Source organism: Electrophorus electricus, chromosome 1 (assembly GCF_013358815.1).
Source record: "Electrophorus electricus isolate fEleEle1 chromosome 1, fEleEle1.pri, whole genome shotgun sequence".
Lineage (NCBI taxonomy): Eukaryota > Metazoa > Chordata > Actinopteri > Gymnotiformes > Gymnotidae > Electrophorus > Electrophorus electricus.
The window spans coordinates 13,965,223-13,983,404 of record NC_049535.1 but is presented as its reverse complement, the minus strand read 5'-3'; the positions used below and the strand labels follow the sequence as shown (position 1 = coordinate 13,983,404).

Below are 18,182 nucleotides of genomic sequence, written 5' to 3'. Positions count from 1 at the left end.
GGAGAATTTGCTTCTTGCTAACCGTGACTGAGTGAGACTACAACGATTGTGCTTCGCGTCTAAAATATTAAGTGCAGAACAAATAGTGATTCCTGAGTAGTAAAACTAACTATAGCAAGTAACTAACATGCTAATATTGTAGTTCGGTCAGAAGGCTTTTAGAAAAACTACAATTAAAATGAATGTTATATATCGAGAAAATTGCAATATATAAAATTACGGTATGAAATGTTTACGCCGCGGGAACATGTAAAGGAGCTTCGCGGGAACAGGTGATTTACGACAGCTGTTAAAGCGTTTGTGGCAGAGTAGATAGTTCCTTTGGTTTCCAAGGATACGTCAGAAGACAGCCTTGTCAGAAGGTGCGAGGACCTCCGGAGGTGTGCGTTAGGATGGGTAGAAGGTAGAAGGTATGTTAAATATGCTAACAAAGCAAACCGTTATGGAGTATTTTTGGTTTTGGTTAACTGTTTTTCGGTAACTGAAACAAACAAGCAAATAAAGATTTCAGTTTTCGGTCCGTCCACCCCAACAGCAAGAGATGTGTTTGCTAACAGCAAGGCCTGCGTGATGTGCCACATTAGCTACTGGCTTTCAAATATTATTAGCCAGCCAGCTAGCTAGCTTCTGCGAAAAAGCAGTACAGTAGACCTGTGTGTTTTGTTAGCTAGCTATGGCTTACATGTTTTTACCAACAACTTCATTGATATATCGATTTAACTTGCCAACTAAACTGTTCTTCCGTTATAATTATGGGCTGTCATTAACCATTGTTTGGTTCTTAGCCGGGGGGAAGGGGGAGGGGTGGGGAATCAGGTTTGGACATTTAATTGCGCTAGCTAGCTTACTTGCTAAATCAATGCCCTCTGTCGCCTATTTGGACAAATGTCATAACGTGGGGGTAACTTGGAACCTGATGGAAGACAGTTTGATGTCTTAATTTCTCTCACCTCTTTTTTTTACTGAAGTCTTAATTACCTACCTAGCTAGCTAGCCTACTTGCTAACCCCAGCTAGCTAGCTGCCTAGCTGCCATATAACGCAGCGATTGTTGTACTCGGGTAAGAAGTTCAGATAAATTTTGTAAACCAATTCTGATCTGTGTTGAAGGGAGTCATGAGAGAGAAGACATGCGAAATAATGTTGCGACGTTTTCGAAGGCGGCACGATGGAACAATTGGACAAGGAAAGGCAAAATTGTAATGAAAGAGCCCTTCAATGGCTCAATCGTTCAGACAACGTAGCGCCGTCCAGATTTTGGAAACTCACCGACTGCTTCTATTCTCTCAGACAAACTCCCCAGTCTGCGCATCGCCAGGTGAGGCGACTTTAATACACTGTAAGCATCATTTTAACAGCAATGCATAGTTCTTTCTACAATCAATAGATTTATTTAGGAGGCTAAGTTAAGAATAACGTTGAACTTGAATTACATTGAATGAATGCCAGCAATTAAATAGTCCTTATGTAAGTGCATGCAGTAGCAGGTAAAACCAAGTGTATGTTGCTATAGCATTAAGTTAGCATCCCTCTTAGAACATTTTGGTGAGAAATAAGCATATTTCTGTGTTTGTTTTTATTTCACTAGAACAGTTACATGGAAGTCCGTAAGCCAGCGTTGGAGCTGAAAGATGTTCCTCCCCCTCCTCTCCATAGTGCATCTCAGGAGCATCTCCCTCTGTCTTCCGTTTGCCACCTCCCTCCTACAGACACCCACCCCCCCAAGCCCCAGCCCAGTAACCCTAAAGTAAGCCTGTGCTCTCACTGTGAGTCCAGCCTGCACCTCCAGCAGAGCCCTAGCTCCCTCAAAGCCAGAGTCCATGGTTTCGGTGCCATTGGTGGTGGCTGTAGCGCAAATGCAAACACTGGTGGTGGGCCTTCTGCACTTCACTTTTCTCACCCACAGGACAACCCCTGCACTGGCCCCGGCCGTAGCCATGCTCCCTACCCGGCGGCCCCCCTCCACGGGACTGGCCATGCGGCCCAGCTGCAGACACCACAGAGCTTCGGCCTCCGGATGCCATCAGTGGCCACATCTCAGCCTGTGGCAGCACACGCCACCCCCCCCTGCTGTGCAGGCCTCAGGCACCTCCGCCCATGGTCCTCTATCCCTGTGGGCTGTGTACAGTCCAATCTTGCACTTGGCTCCACCTCCGCCCATGGGCCCTGCCCTGCGCCATCTGGGTGCTGCCACTGTGTTGGGGAGCATCGGGCAGAGCAGTGTACACATTTGCATGGTGATGTGGCCTCCTCTACTCACCACTGCTCTAACCCTTTACACCTCAATGTTGAGCACACCACAGTCTGTCTGAAAGGAATGCACTGCTGCCACCACTGTTTGAGAAAGGTTGGTAATAGTCTCTCGGTGTGTACAGGGTGTACATAATGTTAAGGGATGCCTGAGTTGTAATAGAAGGTTTCCCAGTTCAGTTCATCAGTCCACTTTTTTGAAGAAGAATCTACACCTGAGCCTGAGTTAATGAGCATTTAAGAGCACTCATTTACTTGGCTTAGATGTGTTGGGAGCTGCAGTATTTAAAACCTTCTTAATGGGAGTGAAGTATAGCAAATCTGCATGTTTGAAACTTAAGATGCCTGCATCCTTTGAAGCAGTTATGAATGTTTGAGGTTTGTTTGTTTGGAAGCTTGCATTAATCATTTAACAATCTAGATTAAAACTGAGCATGACTGCTTCCATAGCCTGTTGCTGATGGCATGTAGCTCTATAACTTTGACCATCTTTAAAACTATTGTTCATCTTTTTAAACATTTGAGTGGACATTGATCAGTGGACATCTGTAGCAATAAACATGTCCATGTGTGTCTTATTGGAATATGTTGTGGGCTGCTTGCACCCTAACGTAGGTGGTCTAGATGTCCTGCCTAGGCAGGTTGCAAACCTAGCAACAAAAATACAGCTTGAAGTTCTTGTAATCATTACAAGAAAGTCTAAACAGCTTAAATTTCCAAATCTGTAAAGGTGCTGTTAGTGTGATAAGAAGCTGGAGTTCATGAGAGTGAAGCTTTTCTTTTCTTTCGCCTGTGCAGGGGCCCTTTGCCACTGACCCCGAGAAAGTTTGGCCTGACATTCCTCCTCCACTGTCCCACTCTGCCCCTGCTCCCATCCCTGTGTGTAACGGCTGTAGTGCACCTGGAGCCTCCGGCGATGGCCTTATCCTGCACACCAGCAGCCTGTGCAAAACCAGCCAGAAATATGGTTAGTGGACATGCAGCCGTGAAATGGCTTCAGGCCTAGTATGCTGTAGGAGTTCATGTTTGAGTTGGCCAGATTGCTTTGTTTGTGATATTTACATACTGTGTGGGTGTGTCAGGCTCTCCTGAGAGTGGTGGGCAGGAGTCTTTGCCCCCAGTGGGGGTGTTTTGGGACATAGAGAACTGCGCAGTGCCCAGTGGTCGTTCGGCTGCCACAGTTGTCCAGCGACTGCGTGAGCGCTTCTTCCAGGGTCACCGCGAAGCTGAGTTCATCTGCGTGTGTGACATCAGCAAAGAAAACAAGGCCGTCATCCAGGAACTCAACAACTGCCAGGTACATCCACACCCACACAACCCCCCTCAAACACCAGCACTGCTTTGTTAGCTGTTTTAAATAGGATATGTTGTTTTGTCCCTCCCACAGGTGACTGTTGCTCATATAAATGCAACAGCCAAAAACGCTGCCGATGACAAACTGCGGCAGAGTCTGCGCCGCTTCGCCGAGACCCACACCGCTCCTGCCACCGTCATTGTGGTTTCTTGTGAGTCCTTCCCTAAAAAAATAACAAAGTAGTGGGTGGCCAAGGAAGAATATTGCTCTAGTTTACTTGTGTAAGACTTATGTTGCTTTTGGGCATGTTGAAACCCAGGTGGCCAAACTGAAATTTTGTCCTCCTAAATCATATCCTTAAAGACCATGGTAAGACCATGCTGGTGAGATTTTGGCAGTGAAAGGAATAAGTGGGCCTTTCTGTCAGGGAGCCTTAATGTGCCCTCGTTCGAGTCCATCTTTACCCATACCCCATTTGGTTCGCAGCTGACGTGAACTTTGCCAGTGAGCTGAGTGACCTGCGCCATCGTCATGGTTTCCAGGTCATCCTTGTGCACAAGAGTCAGGCGTCGCCTGCTCTTCTGCAGCACGCCCACCTGCACGTGCCCTTTGAGGATTTGGTCTTGGAGCTGCCACCCAGAATGCTTATCAAGTCAGAGGTATGCATCTCTGCCACGCTCCCCTTTACCTCTGACCTGAAACTCCTTTGGTCCCCATCAAAACTAATTGCTGTTGTAGTAGCACGGTTCGTAAAATGCTGGAGTGAGCAAGCTGTAGACTTCTAAAATGGACATATGGTTTTTGTTTTGGAGCACTAGTGTGGCTTGTTCTGGTACTTATTTTACCAGAATAATGGATTTTGACTTCACGTTTATGAATTTCAGTCTGCTCTTTGAAACAAGTGTATTTAAAAAATAAACCCACCCCACCCAACCCTGGCGTGTATAGCACCATCTGTGTACCAACACAGTGCATCAGTTTGATGTTGACTAAGCTAGAACCCTGATATGCTTCCCCAGTACAGAAGATGAGACACTACACTTACACACTGGTTTGTTTTAAGTTATTATTTTTTATAACCCCCCCCCCCCCCCCCCCCCAAAAAAAAGACTGGAATAGATGCAAGACTCTGTCCAAAAAAGTACATTAACTTCTCAAAACGAGTAGCCACCCCAGCAGAACGGTCCCAGAAAACCCAGAGTGCTGCCTCTCTCTTTGCTCCCCAGCCCTGTTTGAACCTCCTCTTTGTGCACAACCTCCCCACGCACCGCGACGCCAAGGCCGTCAGTAGCAGGCTTCAGCGCCTGTCCAATAACTGCGGCGGGAAAGTGCTGGGTGTGTCCGGCGGCACCGCCGTGCTCCGATTCGCCAGTGCCGAGGCGGCCGAGCGCGCCCGCAAGCGCATGGAGAATGAGGACGTCCTGGGGAACCGCATCACGCTCTCGTTCTCCCCTGATGGGCCGCAGGAGGAAGAAGAGGAGCGGCCCCGGCTTCCTGCCGCTGCCGCCTCCTCTTCCTCCTCTGCTGCCCTGTTCCTCCCTGTGGAGAAGCCGCGGTCACCACGGCGCCCCAGGCGGGCCTCGCGGTCATGCCAGAGCGGCAGAGACGCAGGGGTAAATGTTCCGGAAAGACCCTACAGCCCAAGGAAAGGGGGGCATGCCTCTTCCTGCAGCCCAGTGATGAAGGCCCTTCCCCAGGTCAGCAGTGTAATGGTGCATCCCATCATCAGTTCTCCAGCCGCCGTGATGCCCTATTTCCAGCCTGCTTCCCAGCATCTTAAACCTCTGAGCCCACCAATCCAACACGTCCTAACAAACACCATGAATCCAAAAGCCCTGTGCAATACCTCTCCATTCTTAATGAAAGTTAATTTGGCTTCTTGGTTCCCCCCACAAGTTGTTGCCAGTGTTTGTTGGGCAGTGTTGGGCCAGTGTGTTGAGGGTTACTATGCATGTGTTCCAAGCCTGTGTCTCCCTGCTTGCTCCTGATCCCAGTTCTGCCTGCCTGCTTGCTGGTCCCAGAGGATCCTCATCTCTCCCTCCTGCTGATTGTCCTCTGCCCTTAACATTGAGGACCTGTAGATTTGTCTGACTTTATTAGACTTGAGTAGTTGCGATCCGACCTTATTTCTCCGAGTTCCTTTGCAGCCTTTAAACTAATTTTATTCATATGTTTGCGTCTCTCCGATTAACCTTTGCCCACTGTCTTTCTTTACTTCCATATCAAAAACGCATCCATTTGAAGTGCATTGCTGTTGTAAAAAAAAAAAAAAAAACCTCCGTCCAGCTTGGCTAAACTCTGGTCTTTCATAACTTTTGTGGTTCTTGGAGCTAAGAATCTGCTTTTAATCTTGATTAATTGGATCAAAAGTGTCAAAAACCAAGAGTGGGTTTGTGTTGGTTGGTGTGTGGTGTGTTTTTTGGTCCCCTATATTGGCCTTTCTAGCAACAGCAGTAAAAGCATCACCACTTTATCCTTAGGCCATATTCTTTGTGAATGGTCTCATTACTTTACTTGCTTGCCCCAGGACATGAGCGGTATGGAGTCTAGGCCCCGGACAGGCTTTCCTCCAGAGAAAGGCCGTGCTGCCTCCGCATCTCCTCAGGCCACTGGCCCCGCCCCTCAGCTGCAGCCTGCCAAGTCCAGCTTCTCAGAGCTCCAGCAACGTGGCCGCAGGTACTACAGCTCCCAGAGTGCCTTTTTGCCTGACTAGGTACCACATGGATTGGAACAGAGCAGGTGGCAAGCAAACCTTTTTACTTTTTCTTCATAAGTATACATTTATTTTCACCAGAGGGGGAAAAATGTATAGTTCCTTGTCTTTATAGTGTTTTCTAATGATATATCAGTTAAATAATGCCTTTTACAAAGAGCATCTGAGGGTTAGTCAGGGTTATTATAATCTTGAGCTTGTACCTGAACTCGGGGAGGCAGTAGAAGTGTGACATTACTGCTGCTTCAGGCTTTCACTTTCTGCTACATAGCAGTTTGTCTGTACATGCCCGTGGATATGGATGGAGCAATGCTTATGCAGGCCACATTTGTCATTCAGATGTATAAGGGCCTTTGCAATGTTCAGTACATGACACTTTAAGAAAGCACACTCATGTAACAGCAAATGTAATGACTTATTTGAAAAAATAAGGGATCTTTTATTTTGCTGTTTCGCTGCTGTTGGCCATTGTAAGCTTAAAAGGCCCAATGAGGTGTTACTGGAGCAGTGGCAAACTATTACTGCTGCACCTTGGTCATTCCAACAGCAATCAAGTGGGGCAGTGGAAAACAAAATGTAGTGATGAGAGGGTGCTAAAAGGGGTGTTTGTGTGTGCGTGCGTGCTTGCGTGTAAGACGAGACTCGTATAGCTTGCGCAGTGCTACAGACTCTCCCCTGGAGCCGTTCCAGGTGAGCACTCCATCAGCCTTCAGCAAGCTCAACCTGCACACCTCCTTCAGCCCCCTGATGTGCTCCCAGGGGGCCTGGTCCTCAAGGTGAGGGTCTTTACTGCAGATGTGCGCGTACACACATGCACACTTTCTTTTAAAATTCACCTGCTGTTGGCCGCCTTGCTCTCTTTCAGAAGTGCATCCCCGTGCCTGTCCAACCGTTCCTCGCCGCTGAGTGTCGCCTCCCGTAGCCCCTGTCCTGATTCTCAGTCCGAGCCCTTCTCTGATGGTGCAGACATTCAAGTTGCCAACCTCGACTACAGGATGTCACGCAAAGAGCTGCAGCAGATCCTGCTCGACACATTTGCCAAGCATGGCAGGGTGAGGGAGCACGTGGAGGCCCTACTGAAGCTCCACGTTGAAGGTTGATCCAGTCACTCAACTGCATGTGACTAGATTAAAGTGAGATGAGGTCAAGAACCATGTGTGCAGGAAAGTCACTTCTCAGCAGTGTGACTGAAGATTACCTGTTAGAATGCTTAACAATGAGCATATACTTACTTAGCCCTTGACTCAATACCAGTGCATGCAACAATATCAGGCCAGGCCAAGCCAAGCTGTTGACTTGCATATAAATTGGGGCTAACCAGCTGAGACTTTTGTTCTATGCTTTAGGGTATTTGTGCTGGTTAAAAACTGATCCCAACGATGTTTGTGCTGTCTTTCTGTGCATGCAGTGGGTTTTGTTTACTGGTCTCTCGTCCTCCAGGTGAAGAGCGTTGAGCTCAGTCCTCACACAGACTACCAGCTGAAGGCCAAAGTGCAGATGGGCTCCCTGCAGCAGGCGATTGGAGCCGTCAGCGTTCTCCACCGTTACAAGATTGGCAACAAGCGTATTCACGTCTCCCTCATTACTGGCGCCAATAACAAGTCCCTTGCCTGCCTCAGGTATGTGCTTTTACGGAGGTGTTTTGGCCAAAAATGTTATTGCAGCTTATTAAGATTGAGAATGCTGGTGGTGGGGTAAGAAGTTCATAATTTGACTAGAGGTTTAAGTACCAAACAACATTTGACTGTTTTAGCTGTTTGTTCTGTTTAATTGGCACAATACTTACTAGAGCTGGTTCTTCAAATATTTACAGCCTTACTGCTTTCTTTCACAATTGTCTTCCATGCCACAGGGGGGTGCTGGTATTATTCTCTTTGTTTATTTTCTCTACAGCTCAGAGATCATAAGCATTCTACAGGATTCTCCAGCCAACTGTCTTCCACTCTTCAAATTCACTGAAATTTATGAGAGAAAGTGAGTTGCTTTGTCATATGCAAGCAGGCATACATAAGCATACAGTTATGGCATTTGACAGACACTCTTATCCAGAGCAACTTGTATATTTATCAGGGTGACTGTAAATGCACTCCCTGGGAATCAAACCCATGAACTTTGTGTTACTAGCACCATCTAAACATCGTGTTTTCCCTCCACAGGTTTGGGCGCAAGCTGGCGGTGAGCGAGCTTTACCGTCTCCCAGAGGTGGTGGCGGTGCGGGAGCAGGGTGGCGGGCGGTTGGTGTGCCTCCTCTCCAGCAGCCTGGCCAGGCACAGCCCGTTGGGCTCCTCCCAGTCCCATGAGGGCTCCTCCACCAGCGGTAGCCCAGTGGTGTTTGAGGAGCTCGAATATCATGAGCCTGTCTGCAAACACCACTACACGCAGCACCAGTTCAGGTAGGGGCCCCATGCTCGTCAAGGCTCAAATGATCTGTGTTGGATCTGGTTTCACTGTGGAGTTCAGAGCAGAGTGTCTGGTACTGTTTGCCAAAAGAACATCTGAGTGTTTTGTTCTGAACATGGACCAAGGGGTCCTGCTTCATTGTGTCTTTGGCATCAAATGGGAAGAGGGGCTTTTTCTGCTGAAGTGGAACTGAATATTCAAATGTTTTTAAATCTACCTCTAATTCTGATGTGTGTGTGTGTGTGTGTGTGTGTGTGTGTGTGTGTGTGTGTGTGTGTGTGTAGCGAGGCGGACTACGACCCTGATACGTACAAGATCCCGTTTGTGTTGGTATCTCTGAAGGCCTTGGCTGCTCACGTGCACAGTCTGCTGCAGTCTCACGAAGGAACTGTCCCCTTGCTTAGGTAACATAACCTGCTGTGCCTTTAAGTGCACAAGTATGAGTGCATCGTGTGAGGATTCGTCACACTATTGGTGTGAAATGGCAGCTACACAGTAAAGCTTTAACTGCCTGTTTGCCATATAAGTGTAAGTTGCATTAGCGTTTCATTGTTTAATTGGCAACACAAACTGCTCAGGAAACATTTGTGCTACTTAGTTCAATAGAAATTATATGCACTTTTCCAATCCTTGTCTGTGACCTCAGCTTCCCAGAATGCTATGCGGCAGAATTCAATCCGCTGACTGTAGCGGAGGAGGGGAAGTTGGAGGGGAGCGTTCCTTTGGAACATCTAATCACCTGCATACCTGGTATCACCATAGTAACCGCACAGAATGGCTTCAAGGTCATCAAATGGATCCACAACAAGCCCCCACCACCCAATGCAGGTGTGGGTTTGTGCATGTGCGCAAAACTTTCTGCTTTGTCTCTCACAGCGTCCCTCAAAAGATTATACTGAAATTGAGGGGGTACATTAATTGAAGCCTAGGTGCCCTTTGACGTGCTCTGCGTTTTCAACTGACAAATGTATGTCATGTAGTGACATTCACTTTGCTTCAGAAAGAATGGCCCGTCTTTGTCAGATGAGAGTATAGACCAGAGCTTTATTTTCTCTCTTGCTCGCTCTCATTCCATCTTTGCGTGATGGGCTTTTGCTCCCAGATTGCAGAGCTCAAGCTAGCGTGGGTGGACCACATGGTGTTTCTGAAAGGCGAATTCAAGAACTCCTCATTAGCAAAAAGCCTGTCTGCCTTTTTCTCACACTACCCTCAATGCACCACTTTCAATTGGTTTATAAGTCAAAAGCTTTGTTTGATACTGCAAGGTGTGTGTGTGTGTGTATAACAACCAAGTGTCCTTCAGTCAGATTTAACCATTTTCAAAATTAGAAGTTTTGAAGGTTTTAGGGGGGGGGTTTGTGTGAATTTAATGGTGTATTTTTTTTTTTTATTTTATTTTTTTTTTTTGGTCTTTTTAAAGTATTGTGTGGTCCTTTTTAGATGCAATTCATTCACATAAATGTGAATAAACGACTCTTGCCTGGCACCCTCTTGCACTGGAATGTGTGTGTGTGTGTGTGTGTGCGTGCGTGCGTGCGTGCGTGCGTGCGTGCGTGCGTGCGTGCGTGCGTGCGTGCGTGTGTGTGTGATGCAGACATGTGGCTGCAGCGCTGTAAGAGTCCGGTGGGTAACCCGCAGTTGGTCCAGTTCAGCCGAGAGATCGTGGACCTGATGAAGAACCAGCCCTCCTGCCTGATTCCCATCACCAAGTTCATCCCTGCCTACCACCACCACTTTGCCAAGCAGTGCCGTGTGTCGGATTATGGCTACTCCAAACTGCTGGAGCTGCTGGAGGCTGTCCCACATGTACTGCAGGTTGGAGTTTTAGCAATACTGGCTTTGGAAACACGGGTACTCAAACACTCATGTTTCTCTGTTGGAATGCTTTAAGTTTACAAAGGAACGATGCTGGCAAAAATAGTCCAGGAATACCCAGACGTAGTTGCTCTGAGATGGAACAATACTGGGCGAAAAGACAAATGTTGTGTGTGTGTGTGTGTGTGTGTGTGTGTGGCAGATCCTGGGTCTGGGCTCTAGGCGGTTGCTGACCCTCACACACAGGGCACAGGTGAAGCGCTTCACTCAGGATCTGCTCAAACTACTCAAGTTCCAGGCTAGCAAACAGGTCGTCATCAAGGACTTCATGCAGGCATACCACTGGTCAGTCTCTCTCGCTCGCTTGCGCTTTTTCCAATAGCTGTCTATGCCACTAGTGCTAGGTTTGACACTTTCTGACTGTATGCAAGGTTTTTGTTTTTTTGTGTGTGTAATATATATATATATATATATATATATATATATATATATATATATATATATATATATATATATATATAAAAAAAATTTAGCTGACGCTTTTATCCAAAGTGACTTACAATTATGACTGAGAACCCTCAATTGCTCAAGTTATAAAGTGGCCCAACAGTGGCAACTTGGCAGTGGTGGGGCTTGAACCAGCAACCTTCCGATTACAAGTCAAGTACCCTAACCCCTCTCTCTTTTCTTTTTTTTATCCTCTTCTGCTTCCCCCCTACATGGTGACAGGTGTTTCTCCAGAAACTGGCAAGTGATTGATTATGGCATGTGTGACCTGATGGATCTGTTGACTGAGATTCCTGACACCACAATCACCATCACACAGCAGGACTCGGACATGATCATATCCATACCCAAGAGAGGTGAGGTGTCTCTTGTCATACGCCTTCAGCAAGGCATGTCTCTTTTAAAGTAGAGGTAATAACTAATCCAAACTGAAGTTTGGCATTAAACTTTGTGAAAAGCATAGTAGAAGTTCATGTAAATTGCTGTGGATTTATAAAAAATACACACATTTATAAATAGGTGCTTTGTATTTCTCATCTCAGTATTAGAAACTGTAAAAATACACTTTTCCAAGATTTCTTCAGGAACAAAAGACCCTCAGTTTTGTAGAAGCAGAACTTTCTCCTTCTCTGAAACCACTGGGTGACTGAACTCATGATTGTGTTTGTTTGTGTGTGTGGCAGATCGGACAGCGGAGGAGGTGGAGCACACGCGACAGTTCGGTAAGGAGGTGGTGGACCTGCTGCGCCACCAGCCGCACTTCCGCATGCCCTTCTGCAAGTTTATCCCCACCTACCACCACCACTTTGGGCGCCAGTGCAAACTCGCTTACTATGGTTTCTCTAAGCTGGTGGAACTGTTCGAAGCCATCCCCGATGTGCTCCAGGTCGGCTCACTTACATCTACCTGGGGGGGGAGGTTGTGGGGTTTTTTTTTGGTTTCTTGTATGAGCGTTATTTAATGGCCCCTGTGCACAGGTGCTAGAGTGTGGGGAGGAGAAGGTGCTGGCCCTGACCGAGGTGGAGCGGGTCAAAGCACTTGCAGCCCAGCTGGTCAAGCTCCTCCGTGCTCAGAGAGACTGCAGTCTGCCCATCAGCCAGCTGCTCACAGAGTACAGCAGGACGTATGGCTATGGCCTCCGTCTGCAGGACTACGACGCTGACACGCTGCCTGCCCTGCTTGCCAAACTGTGTCATGTCGTCAAGGTGAACACCACTGCTTTCACCAGCAAAACTCGGTGAACTGTCTCGTTGTCTAGGTACCACCCCCCTCCTTTTGGACAGTGGACTTTGTTCAGAGCACCCCCCTCTCCCTTTCTCCTTTCTAAACAAGGAATTGTGTACTTTCATTTCCATAATTTCTAGTTCAGGATACCTGTGGATAATCACCAGTTCTAAAGTATCTGTATCTCTTCTCGCAGGTGGTAGATGGAGTGGAAGAGAAGGAGGTGCAGCTCATTAACAGGAAATCTCTGCGTGCACTCACATCCCAGCTGCTGGCTGTGATGATGTCACTTCCTAATGACCACAACTGGCTGCTAGTGGAGACACTGCGCAGGCAGTACGAATCAATGTATGATACACCGCTCAACCCTTGCGAGTACGGCTTCGTTTCACTTAGTGAGCTGCTCAAGAGTCTGCCTTATCTGGTGGAGGTATGTTTGAGAACATTCTTAAATCCCCAGTATTTATACACAAGCACACCGCAATAATGCTAAAATTTGAAATTAGTAATGCCATATTTTTGTGATCTAGTATTATTATTATTATTATTATTATTATTATTATTTAGTGGTTTCTTCATGTGTCCCAATTTTTTGCATGCATGAAGCAGTGACTTCTTGCAAAACTCAGTCTAGTTGGTTTTCTTTCCCTCTGTCCTCATCCAGTTGTTTGAGGGTGAGGATGACCATGGCAAGTCAGAAGAGCGAGTAAGGCTAACTCGGCTGTACCAGTTCGCGAGGGATGTCCGTGCACTTCTGCACACCTACCACTACAACCAAATCTTCCTGACCGAGTTTTGGGGCGCCTTCAGCAAGTACACGGGTTGTGAGTTCCAGCCGCGTGACTATGGCTACGCTACTCTAGACGAGCTCCTGGCTGCAGTACCGCAGGTCCACCTTTTCATACTTGCTCACTAAATGACCTCCTCTTCCTTTCAGAAGAGATGATTCTCCAGGACAAGTTCTTGGAAAGGAGGTTGATGAGACCTAGATTACTGCTTTTGGTCCTCTCTCTCTTTCATCTCAAAAAAGGGGCGTGACTTTGAGAGTTCTCTGGTCAGATGGCCCAGCTGTGGAGATATGTTTTGCAACAACAAAAATCCCCGCACCCCCCTACTGAGATATTAAATTGTTGCGGTGTTAACTCGCAACCTCAATTTGTATTAACTTGTCACTGGAAACGGCATGCATACCCTTTCATCCGTTTTTTTTTTTTTTTTTTTTTTTTTTTTTTTCCACTTTTAATAATTTTACAAATCATTTTTCCTTTTAAACAGGTAGTGTGGATCAAAGGCCATGGTCACAAGAAGATCATAGTACTGAGGAATGATATGAAAGGTGAGGCATGTTGCTTCACACTGACCATAATGATGTTGCAGGACTGTATTTAGGGCTGTGCCATTACCCACTAGCATTTTAAGGTTCCCGTTATTGTAGCTCTGAGTCAATCTGGGAGAACCCAACCTGATGCCAAACTCTTGAAGGTTATGTCGAAAGGCTAGCTTGCTCACCTGTTTGTGGACTTGTTTTAACATATGGCCCTAGAGCTGTTTTCCATTCAGATTTCCTCTCTTGCTGAGCTTCTAACACCTTAGATCCAGTTGTTTACCCTATCTTGGAAGTTTAAAAATTCAACAGGGATAACTATAGGCTAACTGTTGGCGTTTGCTTGTTTACCTACATTTCGAGCTGCGTGTGTGTCTGTCCTTCCAGCACGCAGCAGCCCTACTAGCACAGACAGCCCTCAGCCTGAGGAGGCCCCAGAGAATCAGAGCCCTTCTAGTACTCAAGAATCCAGCACACATAGCCAAGGTGAACACACACAAATGTCTCGGCGATAAGTCTTTATGCCTTTCCAAGGATGGATGCAGCCATCTTCCTGTCACACTGGTAGTGTAGACATGCAGGACAGCAACTAACTTAATAGATGGAGCGTAAATTGGTAACTATGGGTCTCATTCTGCCAGACCACAGAAGGCACTTGCTTTCACCTCTTCATGTGTTGCATCACATCAGTGTAAATTTGGATGGTTAAACACTTCTTGCCTTTCTGATCTCAGGTGGCAGTCCAGGTGAGGCGGAGCTGCTGTGCCTTAGCTCCGCCTCTCCAGTGGACCTGCTCTGTGGGCCTGTTCCATCCTGCCTGCCCTCCCCTCAGCTTCATCCCGACCCGGTTCTGCTCCAGCACCGAGACCTCATCCGCTTTGAGGAGCAGTTGTACATCCAGCCCACAGGGGGGGCAGGTGAGCATCCTCTGGTGCACAACCACCAACCCCAAGCAGCTCAGATGCCTGCCGACTACGCCACAGAGTGTCACAAAACTTCAGACTCTGAGAACCAAATTGCAGATATATCAGTCGTCATAATATCGAAAGTTCAAGGTGACACAGTGCCTCAAACTGCAGATCCTGAGTCACGCAGTGCATCGGGCTCAGTGGTGACCAAACCACCACAACTACCAAATGTCAAGCCCTCGGCTACGGACAGTCCCAGCAAAAGACCCTCCCGGAACAAAGTCAGGATTGCGGCTAACTTCTCCTTCTCCCCAGCCCCTTCAGTGTAAAAGTCCGTTCTTGCATCTGATTCTGAAAAGTCACAGATGTTTTGTTTTCCCTGCTTCAGCACACTTTTTACAACTTGCAGAAGGCTTTATAATGAGCTAACGAGTTAGATCAGTGTGCCCATAGCAAGTAAGATGTAGGACTCTTCAGTGCTGTGGCCAAAGAGGACTAGGTTTAGTAACAGTTGCCCAGAGGTTCACTGTACTAAGCCTTTTCCTATGCCAGGGGTTCTGAACTCCAGCCCTGGGGACCCTCAGCTGTGATTTGGTTTCAGTTTTACTCCCCACCGTACATGTTACCAAGTCTTTCATGAGTTGTGGCAGGTGTGTTAAGGCAAGGAAATGCTTGAAACTGCATATGCAGGGTGTCCCAAGGGGCTGGAGCTAAGGACCCCTGCCCCATGCCATCCGCTTGCTGATTTTTCAACATGCTGCTTTAGGTCTGCGTTACGTCTTGTAGCCTTTTTGTTTTATGGGTCACTGTTGCCTGCTCTAAAGCTCGTTACATCTGGAGTCATCATAGTTTTGTGTTGTGCTGCAAACAACTTTTTTTTTTCCTTAAATCAGCACCCTATAAACAATTGCATCGGGGGGGGGGGGCAAACTGAGTTGGCTGTAGCTGAGGAATTGTCTTTTGATTATCAAACTTTCACCCCCAATTTTTTTTTTTCCTCTCTTTTTTGGGACTCGAGATTGGGGTTTTGAGGGTTTTTGGGCCAAATGTATTTGCAGTAATGTGAAGTTTAGTCCTCTGGCCTTGCTTGTCCTGCACACAGTATTATGGCTATTACAAAAGACATGTTTTATAGTCATTTTCCTATCATCTACATGGAATGGTTTTACAACATAATAGTAGTAAGTTGGCGAAAGTTCACTAGACCCATGGTAGGCTTGTGGATTTTTAACCTAGTGATTTAACTTTCGTTTGTGTTTATAAGGCATTGGTAATATTTCTGTACTCTAGTATGCTTTTAGAGTTTGAGATCTGAACCTGTTTTTTTCCCCCTAAATCTAATTGGTTATTTTCAAATGCCTTATTGCATTTGTCTTGAAAAGCCTAAGTTTGGACTTAACCAAATGGGATTGGAGTTTTGATAAACATCCTGACGGCAAAGGTAGTGTCACTCTGACCGTCTCGAGCAAGATAAGATATCACAAGATGTTAAGTGGATGTTGGCTTGAACTAGGTTTTACAACTTCCTATGGCCAATGGCACAGGACATGCATGTAGGATAAGACTGAGGTAGTGTCACAGCACTGCTCAGTGGGGTTGAAGTCCACACTTCCAGCCGTAACGTCAACAAAACAAAAGACTGGTTGGCCTATGCAAAAGTCCTGAGAGCTGGTCTCAGCAGTGAGACCCCTCACTAACTGCTGGAGGATAAACAAAAGCTCAGTTTCAGTTTTAGCAAAGTAGTGTGCAGCTTTAGTTGGATGGTTTTGGTATGAAATTCTATATGCACATAGTGCATAGATAATTTCATGTGTGATGTTAAGAGGATGTGGCTGACTTGATGAGCTGTGAAGTTTTTAATAATTTTTCACATGTTTTGACTGCAGATCATGCTAACGAGAGCTTGGGTTCATCTTGGCTGCTCTGCAGAAAAAGCCAAGGTTGTTTTCTGTAACCTTGATCGGTTTTGTTAGTGTCAGTCAAGTAGTCGCCGCATATTCTTGTCTGAAAAGCTTGTGGATTTCAGAGACAAGATTAGTGATTCGGTTTTAAATCTCCTTGGAGTCGGACGAGGTGTGAACTGCTCAAACCATAACACCACGGCATCAGGGGACACACACGGGCCCTCTGATCTTCCTGTGGCCTCAGCCTGGCTTTTACAATAGCTTGTATCAGCCTTGACACCACAGGAGAAGCAGAAAGTGCAGCTGGAGCAGTCCCCACCCTCAACACACACCGCGTGATGTATGTAGATTTCTTTCTGCCCAAGGCCACCTTGTTTAGTGTTTGCTTTTGGAAATCGACTTAGAAGCTGAGACTTATCCTGCGTGGTGCTGTCTGGGTCATTCCAGGATGAACCTAGAACGAATGAGTGACGAGCTACAATTAGGGTCTACGTTAGAGTGAAGAGGACTAGACAAGCATAAGATGGATAGACTTCCTTTTTTTATTAACATAGACGATTCATTTTGAAAATATAAAGATGGGACTCAGACCTGCTGGTTACCAAAATGGCTGCCTTTTTTATTTGATTCTTTTTATTAGTTCTAAAGGCTCTGCTATAGGGTTGATTCAGTATAATCCAGTCTATTTATATCCCTGTGTGTATGTTTTCAGCTCATAAATGTTCCTAATTTACCAACTCGCCACTGCAGGGTGGCTGCATTTACGTCCCAAAGGATTTGCTGTCATCCTTTATTGGACCATTATTTAAAGGATCCTGTTGGAATGTTTAGAGCATTTTCTCTGTTTTTTAAAGATTATCAATGACCTGATATTTCTTTCATGGACATGGTCATTGCTGAGCCTCTGTGGCCTTAATGAGCCCTAAACTTTCAGTTTGGTTTTGAGAAGAAATAAGCCCTCAGTTACAGCTAACTTGCAGGGAGGGGGTGGTATTTAAACATCTTTTTGTTTATCTCAAGAAAAATGTTAACCTTGTTTACTTATGCACATTTGCATAGTTTATTACCTATTGTTTGGTTGGGTGTTTTATAAAAAAAATAAATAAAAAAAAGTAGAGGTTGTTGTCATAGAGGTGGTTATATGTGGTCACAGCAAGGCATGCTTTGGTTTAACGTGTAGGTGCTCATGGGCCAGCCATGCATTTTGACATACCTTCTCTGTGCAAGAAGTGCAGGTAAAACAAAAGTACTTGGGTGTTTGTGTCAAACATCAGGCATGCTGAATTTCGTTCCATCTGTTAGATTTATTTTTTTGCCCTAGTAAATTAGATGCCTAGCAGATGACTGTGTTAATTTGTAAATGACTATAAAAATGAAATGTTGCACAGGCCTTCTGTCATTGTGCAGTTACTGTCCCGTCAGCTGCAGAATGTTCCTACATTAACCCGAAACCCTCTCTGTTGTGCCTTCTTCTCTTCTCGTGCTAAATGAAGTTGTTGTTGTTGTTGTTGTTGTTGTTGTTGTTGTTGTTGTTGTTGTTGTTCCCTTTTTCCTGGGCTCGCCTGGTCTCCCTTTCTCCATTGGGAAGTCACTGAAGCAGTATCAATTGTTTGTGGAGTTACTAAGCAGTTTCAGTTAATAAATTTCATGAGCAGTAGGTTTGACTCATTATTTCAGCAGTATTCTAGTTGGTATATTGGACTCTAACATACTGGTTGGCTAGGATGTATTCTATGAGTAAATGACAGCACTTTTGTAAGTCACTCTGGGTAAGAGTGTCTGCTAAATGCTGTAAATTTAGGAAATGTAAATGGTTTGATTGAAATCCTCTTCTAATCATTTCA

The 18,182-nt window shown here is 46.1% G+C and overlaps 1 protein-coding gene across 4 annotated transcripts; it reads left to right on the top strand.

Annotated features, from left to right (window-relative positions):
• Positions 1-283: 283 nt before the first annotated feature.
• LOC113580401 (meiosis regulator and mRNA stability factor 1) lies at positions 284-17,995 on the top strand. Of its 4 annotated transcripts, none has more exons than XM_035534657.1 (26): positions 284-410; positions 1,110-1,317; positions 1,588-2,346; positions 3,048-3,216; positions 3,332-3,546; positions 3,637-3,754; positions 4,030-4,202; positions 4,770-5,240; positions 6,071-6,219; positions 6,892-7,032; positions 7,122-7,308; positions 7,697-7,875; positions 8,150-8,230; positions 8,413-8,649; positions 8,941-9,060; positions 9,303-9,484; positions 10,251-10,471; positions 10,674-10,816; positions 11,201-11,334; positions 11,662-11,864; positions 11,956-12,183; positions 12,399-12,632; positions 12,867-13,091; positions 13,478-13,538; positions 13,914-14,012; positions 14,261-17,995. In XM_035534657.1, exons 2-26 carry the CDS (start codon positions 1,168-1,170, stop codon positions 14,761-14,763), a joined length of 5,382 nt encoding a protein of 1,793 aa, XP_035390550.1. In that variant the 5' UTR covers positions 284-410; positions 1,110-1,167; the 3' UTR covers positions 14,764-17,995. The 4 variants fall into 4 exon arrangements, with proteins under 4 accessions (XP_035390550.1, XP_035390632.1, XP_035390684.1 ...); XM_035534791.1 differs by having other exon boundaries at positions 288-410; positions 1,588-1,746; XM_035534739.1 differs by lacking the exon at positions 4,770-5,240 and having other exon boundaries at positions 287-410.
• The last annotated feature ends 187 nt before the right edge of the window (positions 17,996-18,182 follow it).

Excerpts from the sequence above, each read along its gene's own strand:
- LOC113580401 (XM_035534657.1), top strand. The coding sequence starts at position 1,168 with ATGGAACAATTGGACAAGGAAAGGCAAAATTGTAATGAAAGAGCCCTT. Across the intron at positions 9,061-9,302 it reads GGAACTGTCCCCTTGCTTAG|CTTCCCAGAATGCTATGCGG; the intron begins GTAACATAACCT and ends CTGTGACCTCAG. Across the intron at positions 14,013-14,260 it reads ATCCAGCACACATAGCCAAG|GTGGCAGTCCAGGTGAGGCG; the intron begins GTGAACACACAC and ends TTCTGATCTCAG.